Below are 23,703 nucleotides of genomic sequence, written 5' to 3'. Positions count from 1 at the left end.
GGAGTCTAACCAGTTAAAAGGATTGTCACAGTACTGCCCTATGCAATAAAAAAATTAAATACAGTTGATTGAGTGGTGAGATTGTCCGAAGTGATTGGCATGTTTGGATAAACCCTGTGAAAATAAGTTGTCTGCTTATCTTTCAGAACTGCTGTCTTAAGAATCATCAACATGCTCAAAGTAAGCATTATTAAATCCAAAGAAAAGGTTTTTACAAATGAAAGTATTGCCAAAACTGTGGAATCTCTGAAAGAAAAGGTGGAACAACTAAGCTGCAAAACATGTGATGGTGGCCAAGCAAAGTCATCCATGGCAGGAATGAATGTGTATTTCCTGATTCAGGCTGTATTAGATGAGCATGTCAAGAAAAGTTGTCTCCAAGAATATGAAACAAGGGACTTGAGGTGTGCTCTGATGACACCAGAAGTACCTCGTGGAAAATCAAAATTACGATCTACACTTAGTCAGTTCAGGTAAGGTGGAACAGTATTGAAAAACTCTGGGACTTTTAGACACATCACATGGCAAGCTCTAAGCTAGCTTGCTAGCAGTAGACCAGCTGGCACTGGTGCAGATGTTGTCACTCTCTCATCTTCCTAGCAAGAAATTTTCCTGGCACCGAGTGGAGAGACAATTTGTCTCTCCACTTTAACAGAATAAATCAGTAGGTAGTAATTTCTGAATCAAGAAAACCTTGGCAAGTTGTATGCAGCCCCAGTATTGTCTGTGAGATAGAATTCTAAGTAAATTTTGATTGTCCTAAGAGAAGTTTCAAGTGACATTATTAATTTTTTCTTGCTAGAACACCTGATTCGGAGTCTTCAGAAGGAGCTGTTACACCACACAAGGATCAGCCATCAAAACACAAACCTGAAAAGGTAAGATACTGGTAAACCATCCAGTGAATTTAATCAAGGTGAAATCTAAGTAAAGATACATTTTTTTCTATTATTTTGTTCAAAGAATCTTATCTTAATTAATGCACCAGCAAATTATAGGTTATGTTTCCTTAAGGTGCATTTAGTTAGAAAAGCTTATATTAATTTTTTCCTTTTTTTTTGTAGACACTGTTTGAAAGCTATAGAAAAGTGTGTGGTGATATGAGCTGGGCCAAACCTGCCTTCAACATTCAGATAGGACCAAGTTCAGCTAACAAAAGAGACCTGATGATGAGTGCTGCCATAAGCAATGATACTTTAACATCTCATAAGGAATGTGGCAATAAATCCTACGTTGAGGATACACCTAAATGTCACACCAAGAAAAGAACTTTAACAGAATCTATGTATGACAAGGAGAACATCTCAACTGACAACAAAACCATGAAATATGTAGCAAAACCACCAGCCAAACGCATGCTCCTTGAGAAGGACATCACTGTGCAAAAGAGCAACAAAGGAAAAACTAGTGGGAAAACATTGTCCAAAAGAAAAAAGATTCCATTACTTCAAGGGCAAAAACAGCTCACCAATTTTTTTAGGTGACACATTGTACTGACAGTTACATCACAACATTTGATTCATTTTCATGCATTTTTTTTTTTTTTATTTTTATTTTTCACATTACTATGCCACGAGTATCATAATTTAATTTTACACCTAGTACCACACAAACAAAACACATACCAGATAGCACTGATTTGTATAACTTGGGACCATTGTCACCCCTAAAGAATTATTATTACTTTAACTACCAGTCAGAGATATCATTGCAGGACTATTTATTATTTTTATATGATTAATCTTTGGCCAAAGCCTAGCAGAACAGAATTATTCTCTATAAAAACAAAATTATGTTCAAATACAAAATTAAATGGTTGTTATTTTAACCCTTTAATTCTCATGAGTAACTGAGAGAGAATTTCTGCTTACAATATAAAATAAATACAGTATCAAGAAGTGATGAGAATAAAGGAAAATATCAGTTGGGGGATTAATAGTTGATCCAACACTAAATTCTCCAAACTAACATCATCAGAATTATGCAGAGGAAAGTAGGGAGAATTACTAGTTTAAAGAGATCTTGGGAAATAAAGGGTTAAGGGTGCATTATGTATTAAATTTACATCTAGAAAAAAATCCTTGCAGGTGCAAACTTTTTGTGGTGTGATTAAAATATTTATTTTTTACTGCAGACGGTAAAACATAACCTTTCACAGTGGCTAACACAAGGCTTTACACAACTAAATGGGTCCATTATAGCTGCCACTTTTTTGTCAAACTTTAGCATATAAAAAGCATGAACACCAACTCTAAAAGCAAACATACATGTATACCTGTTTATATAAACTATCTAAAAGGTATCTTCATGAAGACCATCTTTTTCATTGCTTTAAGAATCTCATGATCATTTATCATCAGATCATCTATGCACAGCTTTGTCCTCTCTGTTGTATGTTGCACCTTGATTTCCTACTTTCAGTTGAGAACTGGGAACTCAAATATGATCAAATATAAACACACTCTCCTTGGTGGGTAAAAATGTCAGCAACAGAGCTCAATGCATCGGATCCTCTACAGAAAAACTTTACAGAAGTACAAAGAGAGAAAGAAATCTGTTAAGCACACAGCTAGAGAAAAAAATATGCAGAGTAAACTCTCTTTTGGGAAACCTCCATTCCAGGGCAAACAAATATCAGTCTCAAGTGAAGAGATGTTCCTTTAATCTTTGAATCAGATACGATCATTCAAGGAACTTCTATTCAGGGGACATTTCACCTAGTTGTGAGTGTGTTCTTTGCAGGAAGATTCCACAGCATTCATACCCTTGACAGTTCTAAAAGTCAAGTATTTGATCTATGATATTTAGGTTGTATTAGACTTTTAGATTATTAGCTAGACTATAATTATAGTTCTCCATGTGAAAAGGTCTCTTTCTTTTCTCCTATTTTTTTTTTTTAGTGCAAAGGCTTATTGTGCTTTGAATCTCAGAGTTTCCAAGGTAATGGAGAGTTTTTCTTGCACCCATCAGAGCTGTCATTCCACTGGCTCCAACCCTCCTCCACAAAACCAAACCATTAACTGATTTCTAAGATCCTGGTACATTTCTGAGCATCTTAAATGTGGTAAACATGACCTTTAAAAGCAAAGAATAGGTCATCTCTTTCTTCTTTTGGACCCTGAGTTCTTTGCCCCTGGTGTTGAGGATGATGATGTTGCACCACCTCCTTCTGATGTTTCATTCCTTCTTTTGTTTTGTCCACTTAAACTGCTTGTCTCCTGAGTTGTATCAGACATTTCCTCAGCAAATAATTTGTATCTGAAGTGAAAGTTAAGGATGCAATAATCTGTTCTTATAAAGAAATCCAGTTATCCTGATTGCAGAAATAATCAAATTCTAATGACCCCCAGTCCATAAGCTCCCTTACAACCAAACCACCCCCCCCCCCCCCACCTCCACTCTGTAACCCAGGGGAATTGGAGAGTCTCTAGGGGCTTAATAGAACAACTACAGTCACTGACCAATCACCAGGTTAGCAAAGCAAAATTAATCCAATCCTAAGTCAAATTTTTTAATATTCATAAAATTGCCCCAACATTTCCAAAGAAAAGGATACTCTTCAAGATTAAGCTCTTGTTGCAATACTCCTGTGAGAAGAACTTCAGCACTGACCACAGGGATGCCAGCTTCCATTGGTTTTCTACAAACACTTCTGTCATCGTTACAAGAGATCACAAAAACTCTGTCCTCTTTACTTCTTGGCATACTGGTCAAGAACTTAACATGAAAAAAGAACTAACCATTACCAACCTGAAATAGTTTTGAAGGAGAATATTGAGAGATATTTCTTCTAAGAATGCTATATAATGGAAGTGTGATACATACCTCTCCTTTGGCACTCTGAATTATGTCTGAAATATAAAAATTAACTAAAGTTCATTACCTAAACCAAACTTTCACCCATCAATACTTACTAAATTGCAGCAAATGGTTATTGCATTCACCTTTTATTTGTTTTGGCCATTTAAAGTCAACCTAATTGAACTGATTATAATTCAATTAGAATAGAGGGTAATCGCACTAAATATTAAGGTTACCATGCACCTTCAGGGGTGTCTTGCATGCTCATTAATGCGACAGTAATGATGTAGCACATCCGGTTTAAACTGTAGATATCTAGACTCCCATATCAAATTAAAGCTTATTGGACTGGCTATCAGACTATACCAAAAATTTTGAAAAAAATGAATTGTCAATTTTTCATGACTTCTAAATGCAAACGCCCAAATCACCTTTTGAACACTACAATTCAAAGGGAATTTGTTCGATTGCTCTCAAATATTGACAGTAGCCAGTTTTACATATAAACAACAAAATCATGTCCCCAAATTTTTTATTTCTAAATACTTTTTTTCAAGAGCGATTTTTGTATGATCACTCTATATTTTTTTAATCCTATTTCAAAAATGTTCCGTAACTTTTCCCTGAAATTGAATATGGCAAATCACAGACACGTTTTTTTAGCGCTTTGGCCCCGGAAACGGAGGAACACATTAAATAAACGAAAAACAAAATTCGCTTTGACATGTAACGTTAAAAGGTGATTTGGGTGCTCGAATTTTGAAGTCGTGAAAAATTCGTCAATTAATTTTTTTTTAAAATTTTTGGTATAGTCTGATATATAGCCAGTCTTATAAGCTTTAACTTGGTATAGGGGTTTAGATATCTACAGTTTAAACTGGATGCGCTACATCACTTGCACACGAGACACCCCTGAAGGCGCATGGTAACCTTAAGTAACTTGCTCATTAATGCGACAGTAACATTAAGAGAAAAACAAATCAATAAGAATCTGCAAGAAGACTAAAGTTACTTTAAGCGGTTATCACTGTCAATGAGTAACTAACGTGACGGAAAATGAAATAATTTTATGGCTATAACATACTTTAACCACAAACAAGATCAGTTCACCCATAAAACTTTTGTAAGAAAAACACTTTTGTTAATGCGCATCATTTGCGTGACGGCTCTTTAAGTTGCAGTTACACGCGTCACTTGCGTGACAGTGCTTTACGTTACAGTTAGGTTCTTTAGCTATTTTTGGATGTGATTGATTTACTATGTGCGGAGCATGTGTGTGGAGTAGACATTTTTTGCTGTGGTCCACAAAAAGGGATTATAAAGGCCTACGGTGTTGCGGGACAGATATGTAAGTTCGTTTCATCGTAATTTATCCTTATTGCTTGTGGTTAGCCCAGTTCACAGTTCAATTAATATATTATTCATTTTATGTGTGATCATTGTGATTTTACATACCGTGACCTCGTGGCCGCGTGGATATCTGAGTCGATTTCTTTATATTAGTTCTATAGTTTCGCTCATTTCTGGTTGTTTGCATTTAGCCTGTTTAGTTCTATTTTGTTGCCTCTGAGGGTTTTCATTTGTCGATCGCTAGTGCCTTGTAACGTTTGTTTGTGCAACCACCTTATGCTAGTCCTTTATTGTTTATTTCAGTTTACGAGATCAATTAATAAGTGTGATGTGTCTCTGTAAAGTTCCACCTGTTCTGGTATTTTTCTCCGGTCGCGATTTTCTCTACAATACATTCGGCCTTGATGTTCGCCTGCCGTTACAACTTTACTTGTTTTAAATACCATAACTCCCCACATATTGTGATTGCAGTGCATACCTTTCATCTGTGATGGTTCTGGTTTAACTTTCTTTGTTACATGCACCTTGTAACCCTCTAAAAGACCCTTAGTGAGTGCAACTTCATGAGATCTGAAAGAAAACATTGATGTCTATATATAAGTTTTCAGTGATGTCAATATCAGTTTTCCTCATAAATAAAACACCTCTCAAATTAGGAAGCTCACCTTTGAAGATCAAAATTATATTGCTTCTCTGCATCTTTATCCTTAACTAAGAATGGTGATGTGTCTAAAAAATATGAATAACAAATAAAAAAATAAAAAAAGCAGTCAAATCAGTCAGTTCTTTAGTGTCATGAGAGCATTAAGCAAGGGTTATGATAAATTCATAATAATTATAATCATTATGAAATATAATACACACCAATCAACAATGGATAGAGCGCTGGACTGATGTGCGGGAGGTCGAGGGTTTGAGCCCCGGCCAGACCAACACTCAACATCTTAAAATAATTGAGAAGAATATGCTGCCTTTCTATAACATCAAGAAATGGTTTAGATATTCTAGTCTTCTTGGATAGGGACAAATAAATGGAGGTCCCATCTCCTGCAGGGTTAGGGATAGGAAACCTTAATTTCCAACGCACGAGATTACTGTGTGATGGATGTCCTCCCCTGGAGTGGGATGGGTGGGTTGTTGTCTTGCATTTCATACATGAGCCTCTGGCTCAGGCAATATGGGTAACCATGCTCCACATAAAGACATTAAACTTTGATTACTAAAATTACTATTACTTTTACTATAACAAATTAAAACCCTCTGTCTCATTGTTGGGTACAGAACTGAAGATAAATCAGGAACTTTGATTGAATTTAGTTCTCTTGGATTCCTACCTACAAAACTCTTTGCCTTTTTACAAGCTTCTAGCCATGAAGGAAGAACAATGATCTGCCCACCGGCAAGACCACATAAGAACTTGACCGTGCGCCGTACCTATCAATAACAGTATTAAGAATAATAATACAGGAATTGCTGACAAAAAGTAACACTTGTCCACAAAAACTTTGTGGCAAAGAAACTCACCACTTCAAAATAACCCTAACAATTATTAACAGTATTAAATGAAACAATGTGTAAGTTTTAAACTGTTGAACAGCGCATCATTTCAGTCTATGATTCCATTCCTGGAGACCAAACCTACTCAAGGAAATGACTGTTATCAGTTAAAATGATTTCATTTTGGATAAAAGTGTTAAGGATAAGTCCATAAACAATGGCATCTGGAGTCTGAGTAAGCAAAGCTTTTGTCTATAACCAAAATAAAATATGCCTTTTTTTTCTTTTTTCTGCACTTTAAGCAGTATTTGTGCCATTCAAGTAGAAATGATCAACCTCATCCCTCCCAAAGCACTTGTTTCATAAGAGAAAAACAAGAGACAGCTTGCAATCTACACATCCAGTGACTTCCACTTCTGTCTTCATCAAAGTACCACTAGCACTAACCTTATCAGTAACCAGATGAGTGCAGTTGTGAATGTTATCCACCAGCTGACCTCCTAAGCTTATCACAACCTACAAAAAGTTATAGTCTTTTAATTAATAATAAGTTTGACAAACTTTTATACTCTTTAGAAGTGACATCAATTTTCTGAAGGGATACTAGTTCACTGAAATATATCAATTGCCTATTTCCTTGATCAAGAAAACAAATCAAACTACCCTAAAATCCACAGTGCCTCATTCAAAACATCAAGAATCAACTTACTTTTTCACCCTGTTTATCATAAAGGCCTGTGAAAATTATCCTTGGACTATTTTCAGTAGAAGACCTTCCCCTCTGTAAGGATGGGCTTCGGTTCACAGAAGGCTCCTTTCCACGCCTCCCTCTCTTTGCTGGTGTTTCCACCATCTCCTGAAGAGTGCAGTGTTTTTATGCATATATCAATAAAAATTGCACAACCATTCTGTCAGTCTGGATGTCATCAATTAAGCCCCTATATTAATTATTAATAATTACCTCTATCCTCACTTCCAATAACAGTATTAATGCTCTTTTATTCATGTCAAACTAGATTTGTTCACATGCAAATTAAACTTGTGAAAGTGAATGATTCAATACCTTAATAGCAGCATAGGCTGAATTGCTAAGGTCTACAGTGTTACTAAGGTTGAGATCGGACGTCAGCATTATCAGGCGCCTCTGGCAGCTGCTTTAGTCCATGTAACGACCTCACCTTTTCCCCCCACACATCCCACCCCAGGGGAGGACATCCATCACACAGTAATCTCATGCGTGGGAAATTAACATCTCCTACCCCTATCCCTGCAAGAGACAGGACCTCCATTTATTCGTCCTTATCCGAGAAGACTAGTAGAATATCTATCCATTTCATTGATGTTATAGAAAGGTAGCAAGTTCTTCTCAGTTATTTTAAGACCATGAGTATTGGTCCGGCCAGGGCTCAAACCCTCAACCTCCCGCACAACACAATCTGGCGCTCTAACCAATTGAGCTAACCAGGAGGCGGTTTTAAACTTGTTTTTGTATGAATGGTTGCGCATGCACATGATACATTCTGTCCACTCACACAGGCATGATATGTTAACTGTCCCTTTATCTGTCCTATTACACTGTCCAATTACAAGCAAGAACAGTACACTGTCCTATTAGTGCTCAAATTGGGCTGGTGATGACCAATCACAATTGAGAATTTTGTTACAGTTTTGATTATCTCAAGTACGCGTATACATTGTACTAACCACTGACTCAGAGTCCTCTGGTTGTTGCTTCCTTGGTCTCACTCTGCAACTTTGCTGACTGCTTCCAGCTGTTGAGCTTTCCTCTGAGTCTGCAATAGTCTCAGAATATTCTGTACCTTCTGATGACACCAAAGCCTGGAAAACAAAAATTCACAAACATGACAACCACATCTTGTTTGCAAGCACAATAATTATACAATATAGCACTTCAAAACAATTAACAAAATCAGTTGGATACTGGGTTGGATGCCAGTTGATATACTGGTTAATAGCCAATCAACAGCCACCGGATGGTAGATCAACTGTTTGAACATAATTGACCACTGACGGTTGATAAAAATTTGGATAAACATTCAACCAACCATGTTGGCTGCCATCTCAACATTACTGGAGCAACAGTCTCCTTTTAGCCTGATACTAGCTGACTATCCACCAATATACCAATCAGGAATCAAATAATAAAAGGACCAAGGCTATCCATAGGCTGCATGATTCATATTCCTCAGGAATAATCTGATTATCCACAAGGACCCCCTGCAACTGTTGCAATTCAATCGCTTGTCTTTTTCCATTGGTGGAGTAGTTGTTTGGTTTCCCTCCCTCTTGCCCTACGGGGTTCTCTCCAGTCCTCAGGGCCTCTTGGTTTGTTGAACATTAAAGATGCCCAAACAGACTCACTGGTTGGTTTTCTTGTCATTGAGGTGCATGGGGGGACTTAGGGAGGATAATTAACAATTATTATTTCATTGAAATTGAGGTGAATAGTGGATAAATATTTACTGAGCCACAAAGTGGTGAGGTAAATATTCCTGAAAGCCACTATTCACTGAGATTGAAAAGAATAATTGTTTTAGTATATACACACGAAGTGATCTCGACAAAATTAAAAGGAAACCATTTAAAGGCAATTTCTGCTTCTGAAACTTAAAGCGAAACGTGAGTTTATGCCCGCTATTTTGTTTTTCACATTATCCACTCGCTCGGAGGTGTACATTGTTGATTATCCCGAGATAGCAAACCAATCAGATTGCTTGAAACGCCAAGATCACTGAGTGTGTATATACTAATAATCCATACTATTTATCAATAATTATGTCTTAGTCAAAGTTCTTGAAATTGCATTTTCATTACTTGCCTCTGATTCAGCTGCTGTAGGTTGTATTCTCTTCCTGCCTCTACTCTTTCTTTTTGAAGTTGAGACACTGGCAGGTGATTCTGATGGCTGCAACTCATTGACATTAACAGTGGGGGTCTCCTGAATGTTACAATTAAAAAATATATACATATAAACAACTTTGATTGTGGTTCATGAACTGTGTGTTTACTTGAAAATTTAGTTGAAATAATCAGGTTGGATAAAATGACCAGAGCTTTGTACAGGTCTTCCATCAAACTGGATAACATTGGTTCTACACTAAAATGTATTTGAAAATTAAAAGAGGCTGTACCAAATAACAAGACGGTATTGCTCAAAAAACAGTATTTTTAACAAAGATCTCCTAATTAGACCTAATGTAAACATTAACATAGATTTGCTTAAAGCTTAGATAGGTCATAGAAAACTTACTGTTTGTGGAGAAGTATTTGCAGATGCTCCTGATTCATGATCCATGCCTATCTTTGGCTGAGCTTTGATTCCTCTGCCTTTGCCTCGACCCTTCCCTCTGGCAGGTGTACTCACAGTTTCTGGGGGCTCTGGTTCACTAGAGATGGTAGATATCTCTGAACCAATGGATTCACTTGTCTAACAACCAGTGAATTCAAAATATACAGAATTAGTAATTTCCTAAATCAAATGTAAAAGTTAACATGGATTCTCTTAAAGCTTATATAGGTCACAGAAAACTTACTTTTTGTGGAGAAGTACTTGCAGATGCTTCTAATTCATGATCCATGCCTATCTTTGGCTGAGCTTTGATTCCTCTGCCTTTGCCTCGACCCTTCCCTCTGGCAGGTGTACTCACAGTTTCTGGGGGCTCTGGTTCATTAGAGATGGTAGATATCTCTGAACCAATGGATTCCCTTGCCTAACATCCAGTGAATTCAAAATACAATATTGAATTTATTTAGTGATTTTTTAACTACATTTTAGATGGGTTATACATTTCAATTACCTTTCATCATTAGTTTACCATAAAAAGAAAAAGAACCAAATTAAAACATTTCAAAATTTGCAACAAAGTTGGTTACAAAATTTCTTTAAGAAGCCTCCAACATTCACTTTGTTAACAACAAACTCCAAAGAATTTAAGTACCTTCAAGTTGTCCATAAACAAACATTTCACCTAGACTTCCAAGTAACACAATTAGCTATGTAAGTAGCCAGCTTTTGTGTTTCACTTCACAGTGACTTTTAAGAGGTCTTTAAACATTTTTGTATTGACACCTTGATTCCTTTTTCCAATGATTTCAAATTTTACATTGATGAGGGACAAGCATTGATTAGAACATGTTGATGCAATGAGTTCATACCACTGATTCCTCCACCAACTGTTCATTTTTCCTTCCTCTTCCCTTTCCTCTTCCTTTCCCTTTTCCTCTTGTTGGAACAGCTTCAGCTGATGAATCTGGTGGACTCTCTCTTATCTCTTTAGCAGTAGTGTCTGTGGACTTCAAATTTTGTAATGTTAATTTAGGGTGAGGTAGTCTTACCAACATAAAATGGTCAACTTTTTCTATTATCGTGAGAAAAATATTATTAACACATGATCGATTGCCATTAAAACTGGCAAAACTAACTTAAAAGTAAAATAGGAGGTGCCCATAATAGAGAATGTGGTGGCTTTCAAATGATCTGAAGAAGCAAAGCTTACTGGCATAGGAGGTGTTTCTGGCAGAAATGTGGCTTCCATTTGTGCTCCCTTTCCTTTTTGTCCTCTTCTTGATTTTCTTATAGGTGTTCCTTCCATCTCTTCAATAAATTTTCCTTTCCCAGCTTGTCTTCTTCTTTTTCTCCCTGTTGAAGCTGGCACTTTAGAAGTCTCTTTGTCTTGACTCTCAGATGCATTTGTCTCCTTTGTTCCACTCTGTCCTCCTCTTGACAATGTTTCTTTACCTTCATCCTCATCTGGCATTCCAGAGTCAATTGTTACCCTCATTGCCCCTCTTCTTCCCTTTCTGCTGGAAAGAGTCACTCGAGAATTTTTACCATTTCTATTTAAAATACTGCCCGGTGTACTTTCCACTTTAGTTTCCTCTCTATTGTCATTATTTGATATTTCTACCACAGACACTGCATAATTTTCAGCTGATCCCACCTGGTCAGATAAAATAATGAAATATATTTTACAATTAGCAAAAAGTAAATCCATAAAGCTTTTAGCATACTTTCTTGCATGACAAACTCACTGTACAGTAACAGAATAGGATTGAGGTCAAGTCTTACCACCCTTGGCTAGTGGAATAGAACTATCTGGATTTCTTAGCATTAAGCATCCTAGAGTAGTCACTTGTAATTTGTTCCTCTAGTATTTTTTCATGTCTCCCCAACAATTTGTTGGCACCAATTAATTCTCCTGGGTGGGGATGGGCAGTCCTTGAGTTATGCACCACAGAACACAACAGGGTGACCTCAACTGTACTAAAGACTACAGAATCAAGCTCTTCATACAATACTTAAGGCAGAGAGAAGAATTTGTTCCCAAGTGATGCACGAGACGTGTGGTATACTGTCGTTAAGAAACCGTAGGCGATTTCTTCACTTTCAACTTATTTTTAAAATTGTGTACAACTACAAATGTCCCGAACATTTGGTTTCTTATTCGCCAAAACGCTCAAGCCTTCGAACAAGAACAATGAGAGATGAACACCTATTAAATCTTCCACAAGAAAAAACTGCAATTGGACAAAGTCCTTTCAAGTTTTCTGCTGCAAAGGACTGGAACAGCCTTCCTCTACACCTTAGGAAAATTAGTGACTTTAATTTATTCAAATCAAATAATTATGATTTTTTATTACAATGTGATAAGCGTGATCATCATTGTTCTGTTCAATAGTATCCAATTTGTTATTCTTTTTTCTTTTTTTTTAACATAGTTTTAACATAGTTATATCGTATATATGTATGTATAATATTATATTTATATATATGTATATATAATTTTCCATTTTTAATTAATAGTTTTATATTTGCTGCACATGTATTAATACCAGCAGTTCCTTATGGAATTGCTGACACATTTTTTGCAGGGTAAATAAAGTTTATTATTATTTATATTATTACCACTGCCACCGCATTGTCCAAAGTAACAGCATTATCCATTTATAAGTGTGACCGATAACTAATCATGCAACCTTATTGCTTAAAGTGTCAAGCACTTAATAACTATTGAGAATAGAGCAACTTGTGTAAGAGGTATCAACCACTCATACAAAATAAATTTATTCTGTCTGAGTCAGTCACCTATTCACTCACTTCTTGAGAGTCTTCAATAACTGGCTTTTTCCTTCCCCTTGTAGAACGTGATCGCCGTGGCATTACATCTTCACGGTCTTGAGAGTCATCCCCTACATCAACAGCAGAGCTTGAGGAAGGTTTACTTATATCCACTAGGGAAACAAAAAATAACTCTTAGGCCTCTCTTTACAGTCTCAATAAATATACAGGGAAATATTGATCTGGTTTGTGGGAAACAAGATGAATGGATACATTGCAAGTACATAGTGGAATACTGACAATGGATTGAGAAAGGTTTGTAAGTGAAAATGTGGTTAGAGTGAAAATATGAGAGGATAAGTAAGATGTCGGTAACTGGGAGAGCCAATTGGTGGATGGAAATGAGATGAATGGGAAAGATGAGGTGATGGGTACATGGTGAGGGGGGGCAGGTAGATAAGAGGGAAGTGGATTAAAACCCTGTAACTCCCATGATCTGGTTGTTAATTCTCTCCTCTAGCTGCTACACATTTCCTTGTAAACCAGTTATGAGAATTTGGTGTTAGATCAGGATAATAACTTCTACCTGATAAGTTTGAGTATTCTCATTACCTGTGTGCTGGTTAGTGTATGGATATTATTTAATATAATTATTATGTATTTATTGAATGTCAGGACCCCCTTTTTACTAATTATTACTACTTATTGCAGGCTAAGTAGTTGATAAGTACATGTACAAACCTTCACTAACAGCTGATACACCATTTTTATTTTCATCTATGCCTGTCACCTGAAAACAAAAACTCAAAAGAGTGTTCAACTGCCACAATTATGTCCTAGGCTAACAGTTCACAATAGAATGAACTGATCAAAAGTTCAGACATTTAAGCAACCTACAATGTTCAAGGTACCCACCCCACCCTGAACAGTAGATGCTGCATACAACTGTGCTAGTGGCCCTGTCTCCTCTGCAGATGGACCATCAATACCATATGCTTGGGTAGCTTCAATCATGTCATTGTGAGATGACTCTGGTATAAAACAAAAAACGAAGCAAGAAATAGAACTCAGTAATGATAACTTTGGCCAAAAAACATATCAACTGGCAAAGTATACACTGAAAAAAAAAAAAATCCGCTCAAAGTACCTGAATCATTATTATCAAAAGCATAAGCTTGGGTTTCTTCCAGCCCATAGGCTAAAGTGGCAAGATTCTCCATTTTAGTAATATGCTCTTCAAAAGCATTGTCTCCCTTGTCATCCTCAGTTGCACCATTGTCATTCCCACAATAAGGCTGAGTTGAACCAAAATCATATGCAAGTGTTGCTGCATTTGCGTCAGGACCAGTACCTCTACCTTGATATCCACCTATGTCATCTCTGTTCTTAACAGCAGTCTCCTCCTCGTCGATTTCTTCAGCTCCATATGCTTGAGTTGCTTCCAGCCCATATGCAGTAGTAGCTTGGACATCATCACCTCTGCTGACCCCAGCATCAAGGTCAGAAGGCTGCTCTCCATCTGTCTCTGTACAACCTTCTTCATCATCACCACCTCCAATCTCATATGCCAGGGTGGCTTGTAAGTCATCATACACAAGTGCTTGTGCCTGACCTCTCTTGTGATCACCGTCATTGTTATCAACCCTCTCTGAATCACTTACCCTTTCTGGTTCTCCAATGCCATAAGCTAATGTTGCTTGAATGTCATCAGTAGCTGCTGTTTTAGCAATGCCAATTGGAAGTGGCTGTGAATCTGAACTGTCAGAATCCTCTCCTTCTTCTATGCAATACGCTTGTGTTGCCTCAAGATCAGAAGGATTAGCCACCTGGTTCAGATCTCTTGCCACTGCCTCATCCCTAGTTGAAACAGATTCAATTTCAAGTTCAGAGTCACTTTGAACAGCATAGGCTTGAGTGGCAACATCTGCTCCATAATCATCAGCATCTCTATTGTGTTGTTCATCATCTGTCAAATCCTCTTCTATTTCTTTTGTGTTGCAAGCCAAAGTTCGCAGTATAGGAGCTGGTGTTTCATCAACACTGGTCCTCTTAGCAGTTCTAACACCTTCTGAAAATAGATCAATTGCAGTAAGCTGATAATTTCATCCTAATTATTTCAATTCCAAACTCAGTGTGTATCTGAGACATGACAAACGTTTGAATTTCAATTCTTAAAGACATGAGTGGCTAAATACTCAAGGTAAAATGACGAAGGCCCAAAAGCAACATTCTTTACTTGGCAGTACTGCAAATAATCTGTTTTGACATGTCACAATGGTCATAAGGTTGGTAAATACTTCTATTTGGGAATCCTGCCTGGTGAAATTTATTTTGTAATCCTGATAAAAAGCAGCTGGAAGGTCTAAGATAAAACACCAAATTAATCCTATTCCCTTTGAAAGAATCAGTGAATGCCTCAAAGCTGTTGTTTTAGAACTTTGGGGTGGCTTGTTTTACTAAATTCAAAGTTTTACAAGTTGCCCACAAGCAAAATTAGCCTCCTGTTGCATCTAGGCTTTGCTTGACCATATCCCTACCAAGTTCCCTTAGCTTATTTGCAAGTTATCTACAATATTCACAATATTCTACCCAGCATGTGTTCACGTACCTGATTCACCCTCATCATCAGTTGAACTCATTTCAGCTCTACAGTATGGTAGCGTAGCATCAGTATCCTCAACCACCCCCATTTCTTCCTCGGTGTTTGGCCTTTCTTTTGTCGAACCATCAGTGCTATCTTTGTTCTCTCCATCTGCTGAACTTTTTCCTGGAATACTTGGCAGTTTCCCTTCAGATATATCACTGTATAACAATGTTTGATCCTGATTTCCCTGATGGCTGTCACCCAATGCACGCAATCTTTTGGCTGCCTTATCATTGCTTTCATCAGAGTCAGACTCATACAACAAAGTCGGTTCATTTGATGCCATTGGTAGTCTGGGTTTCTTTTTAGGAGATCCATCTGATTCTGAACCATACAAAAGTGTTGGCTCACAAGATGGGCCCTTGTCTGCAACCCTTACTGTTGGGTGCCTTGGTCTTTTAATTGGGCTCCCATCATCAGATTCAGAGCCATATAACAGTGTAGGCCCACATGGTGGTTGGGTGACAGAGCCCCTAGCTCCAGGATGCCTGAATGGGCTAACATCTGAGAGCGAATCAGATTCAGAGCTAATCTTCAGAGTTGGTGGAATGCTTCCTGTTTGAGCCGAGTGAGATCCTGAAGATCCTGTTGAATCTCTAAGAAATGAACAGTAATTAGAAGCAGTCATAAAACCTCATCTACTCTGGGAAGGTTAGCAGAAAGGTATTTAATTAGGAGTAAAAAAAAAAAACATTCACAATTTAGCAGTTTATTATCCAACTACACCTAGACGAGTACACATAACGCCATAGACAAGTACAAATATCACGCGGTATTTGTACTCGTCTATTGTAGTACCGGTTAAACAGGTTTTCTCGCATCACACAAGCGAAGAATTGGATTGTAGTTATGAAAAGAAAACAAATGGCGGACGATTTGAATCATATTTCCGACGATGAAGAGTCAGAATGGCTGGCAAGTATAGATCCAAGTTCATTAGATGAATTGAACGAAGAAAAACAGCTTGACGACCAGAAAATTTCTTCATTTAATGAAGAAAATAGAAACAGCAGCACAACAACGCGCCAATTCCGTTCCGCTTCGCATACTTCTGTCACGCACTCCCCGTAAATAAACATCCGCGAGATTCGCCCGCACTGAAATAACAGATTGGCATGTTGGATAATAAATAACTTATTAGACGTTTCGTTGTGTAGTATCGCTGAGTATTTTTACTCGTTATTTGTATTTTGACTCGCCCTATGGGCTCGTCAAAATACGGCACAACTCGTAAAAATACTCAGCGATACTACACAACAAAACGTCTAATAAGATATACATACTACATGTATTTTCTTTGATCAGATATTCAGTTAAATAGACCAATGAGAGCAAGAGATAAACAATGAAAGACTTCTATGTGATTTTACAATGCACAAGTTGTGAGCATCTGTTCTTGCATGCCAAGTTACAGGTTATCGCTGAGAGGGAAGGAAGAGAGCATCTTGCTCATAATCGTTCAGAAGTTAGTCAACTTCCCATCTCCTTAAAAAAAAAAACATGGGAAACTTACCTACTCAGAAACACGTTAGTCGGGCTCCCAAGTCCAAATGCTAGAGTCTGCCCTTCCATGCTAGTGTCTTGTTTAATTGGGACACCTATTAATAAAACAAGAGTGAGCCAGAACTGCAAATAGTTTTTCTTTCTTGAAAGGAAGCAGGTTATAATAAACTATGTCTTCAAATTAGTCAAAGGGATTTGAATACATAATTTAACATTTTTGGAAAGATGCATGAAAATATGTCTCCATCTAGACAACTTTTTTTTTCAGATTTTAACTTACTTAATAACTCACTTGAGGCCCTCTGATCATTTGGTATCTCTTTTTCGTCTTCAGAGCTAAACATTATAGTTGGCACTGCTGTTGTCACAAGAGGTCGCTCCTCATCTGTGTCAGAATCTGTGTCTGCAGCATATGCATCTTCATCATCCTAAACCATAAAATATACATAGAGTGCTTGTAACTGAACTAATTGAACCAATTAAAGAAGCATCCCTAGAAAAGAGGATGCTAATATTCATGAAAACAGTATGTTTTGTTTATCAAAGAGGCATTGCCTCTTCCTGATGGATTTATTTAATGACAAGAATCATGATTGACATTAATTCTATACACTGATTTAAAAGTGTTAGGTTATTTTGTTTCAAACTAGTTTTTCAGAAGAATCGAAGTGAAAAAAAAGTTATTCTTAGTCAGTCTATAAATCTACTTACCTAGAGAATCTGTTAAAAGAATCTCCTAACCTGTAAAGTAAGACTGTTGTACCAACCCACCACAAAAGTAAGTTTAAATTGAAGGTTTCTGAATTAAGTTACGAGATAAAGACTTGATTTGCCTTTGTTCTGATTGCGAATGATAAAATAATGCAATTATTTAGATTGAACAATCATTAAAGCTTGGCTTGATATTATGCAGTTTGTAGTGCTCATTTGAGCTAACCAGTTTAGAGTAAGGAAATCAAGTATCTTTGTTCGTCATCACACTTTTACCTTGGATGGTTTTTTTGTTTTGTGGCCTGGTGTTGCCTGCAACAATGATTCCCTTGGGATAGCACCTTTAACATGCTCATCAACTGTACTTGACAAACTAACATCCTCACTTACAATTGACTGTTAGCAAGAAAAATAAAAAGCAACTTTCAGACAGGGAACTGCAAACATGGTGCAACAATTTAGACAATTTCATGTAAAATGAGATCACTTCTAATTTTTTAATCTTTCTTGGCTCTAGATTTTAATCAAACAAGAAAAGAAAGTCTTATGGGGAGACTTGTGTGTCAAAAATTAATAGCCACAAAATATGCTTTTCAATGACGAGATTAAAACCTGAACTTTCGTGATGGGTTGGGAATCAGTTTTCAAACTTCACAAAACATACAATCAAAATTTTCTAGTCTGAATTGTTTTACATACATGAAAATCTCATGGTTTACCATTTGATGATACAAAACCTACAATCTAATTTTAATTACAGGCTTTGTACCATTCTTTTAAGTGAAAGAACAATAAGGGTAGAACTAATTTAAGAGGGAAATGCACCATTTCATTATTAGTGACTTGGCAAATTGTTGCACGCCATCAGGGAGGGGATGACCATACCAAATAGGATTTGGCCACTCCCTAATACAGTAAAACATTAAACTGCTATTCATGAGAAACACCCATTTGACAAGTTACAGGGAAAGTTGTGAATTATATGCAGAAAGGGCAAGGAAAGCTAGTCAGAGTGTGTTTTTGTCTTTCTAAACTATTGATTACCTGATAATTTGAATATATCAACAAAGTCGAAATGGTAAATTGCCCACCGTTATGGTTATAAAAGCTGACGTTTCGAGCGTCAGCCCTTCGTCGGAGCGAAGGGCTAACACTCGAAACGTCAGCTTTTATAACCGTAACGGTGGCCAATTTACCATTTCAACTTTGTTGATATAATTATCCAAATTATTTCATTACCCCCACCGACACAGCCCCAAACAGTTTCTTTAGAAACTACCAGCCTTTGTTGATTACCTGCTCAGCCTGATCATTACCTTATCAGTCTTCTTCAGTTCTTCGTCAACATTCACATCCATTAACATGGATTCTGAACCTGTTTCAGAACCAGTTTCATCCCCATCTTCCTACAAAACCAAACATCAAAAATGATATAAAAAATCAAACCAATGCAGAACACATAGTAATTAACCCATGCTCCAGTGACCAACACCTAAGACTCCAGATCAAAAGGTCCGACCTGCTTTGAACTTACTGGCCAAGAGATTACGTTGTGTTTTTAGCAAGATGGTGAACTCACTATGGTTCTCTGTTCTGGTGCATGTAAATGGGTACCATAAACTGTAAGGGTAAATTGAAGGAAGACGAGGGGTGGCCTGCAATGGACTGCCACCCAGTCTGAAAGGAGTAGCAATACTCCTTGTTACCACTTCCGTTAGAATTGGAATATGTCACAAAATATTTTGTGGTTCGACTTACGTCACCGCTGTGATTACTGATCATAGCTCGCATTTCAGTTCTACTTTAAAAGACCCCTTGAGATCAATATCTATTGGAAACTAGAAAACAAGTTAGAGCGAAATCCTCTAGGAAATCAATTAAGACCCGCAAACATTGGTAAGCAACAATTTACTTTGTTTAAGGTTATAATGTTAACTGTTATGAGAGTTCATATTCATACATTATAGTTTTCGCTAGATTTTGATTGTTTTCAAGTTCCTTTTGGTATCATGTGTGTTTAGCTCTACGATCACTTTAGCTATAAAGAAAATGATTATTTAGGTGATTTCTTAAATGTAATTGTTTCAATTGACTGCTTCGATAAGTGCCCTGAGGCCACAAGAATAAGAGTACGAAGGAACAATTAAAGAAAGAATCGTAAACCTATATTAACTTGGTGTTTTTGACTGTGCGTATAACAACCCAGAAGCGAGGCTTTCATATCTACATGTAACTTGAGCGAAACCATTACACTCTTTAGTTTAGGACAAGTTCCATTTGTCCTATGGAGTGCCAGTGCCGAGGACATTGAATCACAGTCCTCGGCCCACAATATACATCATAATTATGCACCTCCACATCCCTCTTACCTCTTCCTCTTCCATGCCTACCAAGTACTGACAAGTCACATCACCAAAAGTCAACATATCACCATGTTTAAGCTCGTAACGTACCATGGGCTTTAGCAGAGACTAAAATTTAACACAATTGTCCTGAATATATTTAATAATCTTATGTTATAAATTGTTTAGTTCCGTGTAGGCAATGTGCTATACAATAATTGAAACAAGTTACATCAAAGTATTGAAATTATTTTTATTTATGAAAAATGGTCCAAAGTATTGAAATTTTATGTAAAAAAAATAGTCCTGGATGGTCTCCTGTAACCTAATTCCATTCACACCTGAGAGCAGGGGTTTCATTAAGGGGGCCGGGCACCGGCCAAACTGACCGTTGTAAGGACGGTTTTGCCCACCTGGTTTAACAATCTGGAGGAAGGTTTATCTTATAAAGAAGTTAAGTTCAAAAAGTTTTGCCTGCTTGTGAAAACCAGTTGCCCTCCTGCTGAAAAAATTAGTGAAACCTCTGTGAGAGTGGCCAAAAATCCCTCTATAACATCAATGCATTTCTGTGCAGAAAAGTGAAAAAACAAAAAAGAAATAATTTTATTAATTATCTGGAGATGAAATTTGATTCAAAGCTGATTCTCAAAGATACAACTGCTTCCCTTTTGTAGCAAACAACCTTCCGTACCAATTATGAAATTCCAAAGTACTTATTAGAAAACAATGAGAATTAAAAGTACCTTTCCTTTCCTTGTCCTATTTTTACTCTTACAGTCATAAAGAAGATGAAGATCTCTTTGCACTTCAATACAGGCATGTTTCTTTGACAAGGCCTCAAGAGGAAGTAGATGGAAAGGGAATGTCAAACAAAACTAAGCTAGACACTGCAGTATCACAGAGGAAGAGAAGAACAAAAGACTACTCGTGGAGGCGGCGTGGCCGAGTGGTTAGGGTGCTGGACTAGAAATCCGGTGGCCCGGGTTCAAGTCCTCCACCCTGCCACTCACTGGATTTGTTCTCGGTTGCCCCTAGTTCAACTCCTCGGCTGCGCTCTGTAAATAGCTCACTGGTCACCTCCTGCCAGTGGGGATTTTTAAGCACTTAGTTGAAACTAAATTGTGGCTGAAAAGCCCCTATGAGGGAGCCTCAATTAACGTATATTATTATATTATTATTATTATTATTATTATTATTATTATTATTATTACTATTATTATTATTATTATTATTACTACTTGTCTTGACTTCTCCTGGTGTTCAGATATAGTGTTACTTGGTTAACAGTGCAGAGATTAAAATTTAGAAAACCACTCACCTTTATAGGGATAGTTATATTACACTTGCCATCTCTCCCTATAAAATTATCACCTTTAAAAAAAAGGTGTACAAAACAGTTAGCCCTGAAGCTTTCAAGACAATAGAACGAACAAGAAAAAAAGTAGTGATAATAATAAGAGTGTAAAAGTGAAAAATAAAAAATAAAAAAAAGTATAGCTGCACTACAAATAAATATAGGAAGCTTACTAGCTAAATAATAAACAAGCAAAAAAATGCTGAAAAAGAACCACCAACCTTTGAATACTGGAAAGACTGATTCTTTAAAACCTTGTTGAGAAAAAACTTTAAGATGTGCAACCTAAAACAAAGTTAACTATACTGTCAATGAAATGATCAAACTGGGATAAAATTGCACTCTAGTTTTTACATTTATATTTACATGTTATTAGGTCGGTAAAATCATCAAGATATCATACCAACCGTAAAAATAAAGCAAATAAATGGCGAAAGAAAATAAGTAAATGAATAAAATACAATTATGTCGATGTCGAAAATAAAAATTAAATTAACGAAAAATATATGTACAACTATCATTCAAGAAGGCTGATAACCTATGTTTAAAAATCTCTAAGGAAGTTGATGGGAGACAGTTCCAGTCTGTTATAGTTCTTGGGAAGAAGGAAAATTTAAAAACATCTTTACTCACATATGGCATGCGAAATTTAAATTGATGGCTTTTAAATTGATGGTTTTTGCATATGTCTTTTGAGCTGGTGTCCAGTCTTTTCATCCAAGTCTTTTTGTCCAAAAGTATTTTCGTCCAAGTCTTTTTGTCCAAAAGTGTTTTAGTAATCGTAATAGTAATCAAAGTTTAATGTCTTAACATGGGGCACGGTTACCCATATTGCCCGAGCCAGAAGCTCATTTATGAAATGCAAGACAACAACCCACCCATCCCACCTCAGGGGAGGACATCCATCACACAGTAATCTCGCACATGGGAAATTAACGTCTCCTACCCCTAACCCTACAGGAGACGGGACCTCCATTTATTCATCCCTATCCAAAAAGACTAGAATATCTAAACCATTTCTTGATGTTATAGAAAGGAAGCATACTCTTCTCAGTTATTTTAAGACCTTAAGTGTTGGTCCAGCTGAGGATCGAACCCTCTACCTCCCGCACATCAGTCCAGTGCTCTATCCATTGAGCTAACCGGGAGGCAGTAAGTTTTCACCTAAGTCTCTTCGTTTACTTGCAAAGTCTTTTCTCAAAGCAAATAAATAACTTTTAGAAAGCTAGATAAGGCTATAGAAAAAACTTGTTGCAAGCTGCTGCCATTTTGGTACCGATACCTTTAGTCACCGCTCTTCGTTTACGAATTCAACATCATGAATTTTACGATATAAATACACAGAGAATGAATGAAGTTGTAATGCAATATACTTTATTAAATAGTGGCAAAAGTAAAGACTTGCTTACCGTTTAATTATTTCACGCAAAAGAAATGGGAAGATTAGGCTTGTTGTTAAGCATCTATTGAGCGTAAAAGGGCAACGAAGTGTAACATCACTACATGAATGGCTCGCAACAAGTTCTTTCTATAGCCTTATCTAGCCTTCTAAAAGTTATTTGTTTGCTTCAAGAAAAGACTTAACAAGTAAACAAACAGACTTAGTGAAAACACTTTTGGACAAAAAGACTTTTGGACGAAAAGACCGTAATTCTTGGAGCTCTCTTTTTGTTCCAGTCTTAATGAAAGATTGTCAAATCCATGGTCCAATTGAAGATAAGAAATTAGCTTTTACTCTCTAATTTGCTTGCTTCACCCTCCCCAACCCCTACACACAAGCTTTTTTTTAATGTCTTCAATATCCTTCTCCCACCTTCCCTTCCTTCTCGACACACATAAATACAAAGTGGGGTAGTAATCGTTCCCTTCAAAACAAGAGCACAAATACATGCGAGAGATTTCCTTCAATTCAAATTGCGTAAAGAATATGACTGGCCAATTCTCTGAGTCGTCCAGATGGCGATGCAAAAGAAACACAAGCAAACAAATTTACAAAGAGAATCAGGCATGAGAAGGCACGCATACAGGGGTGCTTCAGTAAAGTACGAAATCTACATACATGTTATTATAGCGCTAGAGGAATACCATGTTTATTCAACTGCCTATCTCCAACTTACCTCGATTTTCTTGGATCGACCGTTATTCTCTTCCTCACTCACTTCCTCCTCCACACCAAAATCGTCTATTACTTGTGTCTGGTCGAAATCCATTACAAAGTATCGCGTCAAGACTCAAGCTTGCGGATCCCTCAGGCAATCTTGATCACACTTTTATCCAAACTAGAGTTACCATGGAGAATCGATGTAGTTCCAAGATTGAAAATGGAACTTAGTGAGTTGAAAACAACACAAGATAAAGAACAGGACTGGAATAATTCAAATTTTTAACCCCAGTTGAGTTTTCATGGAGACCTGATCCGCCA

General features: G+C 37.0%; 1 protein-coding gene and 1 pseudogene across 7 annotated transcripts in view; one reads left to right on the top strand and one right to left on the bottom strand.

Annotated features, from left to right (window-relative positions):
• The window catches only part of LOC111332078 (uncharacterized), a 9,316-nt pseudogene extending 7,183 nt beyond the window's left edge, over window positions 1–2,133 (top strand). Inside the window, exons 9-11 of the transcript XR_015994403.1 lie at window positions 147–473; window positions 803–878; window positions 1,065–2,133. The product of XR_015994403.1 is annotated as an uncharacterized LOC111332078 (transcript). The remainder of the gene's footprint in view (window positions 1–146; window positions 474–802; window positions 879–1,064) is intronic.
• On the bottom strand, window positions 2,096–23,703 carry LOC111332069 (uncharacterized). 6 transcript variants are annotated; one of them, XM_088742240.1, is made up of 29 exons: window positions 23,399–23,703; window positions 22,691–22,744; window positions 21,503–21,566; window positions 21,246–21,298; window positions 20,671–20,763; window positions 19,955–20,056; window positions 18,902–18,991; window positions 17,862–17,981; window positions 17,155–17,302; window positions 16,885–16,969; window positions 15,336–15,967; window positions 13,875–14,795; window positions 13,643–13,758; window positions 13,469–13,517; window positions 12,767–12,900; window positions 11,166–11,609; window positions 10,825–10,962; window positions 10,203–10,379; window positions 9,920–10,096; window positions 9,488–9,607; window positions 8,353–8,487; window positions 7,358–7,504; window positions 7,096–7,164; window positions 6,486–6,585; window positions 5,817–5,880; window positions 5,630–5,721; window positions 3,826–3,851; window positions 3,557–3,717; window positions 2,096–3,258 (listed from the first exon to the last, which is right to left on the bottom strand). In XM_088742240.1, the coding sequence occupies exons 6-29, from the start codon at window positions 20,039–20,041 to the stop codon at window positions 3,096–3,098; spliced, it is 4,395 nt and encodes a 1,464-aa protein (XP_088598366.1). In that variant the 5' UTR covers window positions 20,042–20,056; window positions 20,671–20,763; window positions 21,246–21,298; window positions 21,503–21,566; window positions 22,691–22,744; window positions 23,399–23,703; the 3' UTR covers window positions 2,096–3,095. The 6 variants fall into 6 exon arrangements, with proteins under 6 accessions (XP_088598366.1, XP_022793064.2, XP_022793065.2 ...); XM_022937329.2 differs by lacking the exon at window positions 22,691–22,744; XM_022937330.2 differs by lacking the exon at window positions 22,691–22,744 and having other exon boundaries at window positions 13,875–14,792.

The sequence above is a fragment of the Stylophora pistillata genome, chromosome 13, assembly GCF_964205215.1.
Source record: "Stylophora pistillata chromosome 13, jaStyPist1.2, whole genome shotgun sequence".
Classification (NCBI taxonomy): Eukaryota; Metazoa; Cnidaria; class Anthozoa; order Scleractinia; family Pocilloporidae; genus Stylophora; species Stylophora pistillata.
Note: the sequence above shows the minus strand (reverse complement) of the source record. Positions and strands in the feature narration are given on the sequence as shown.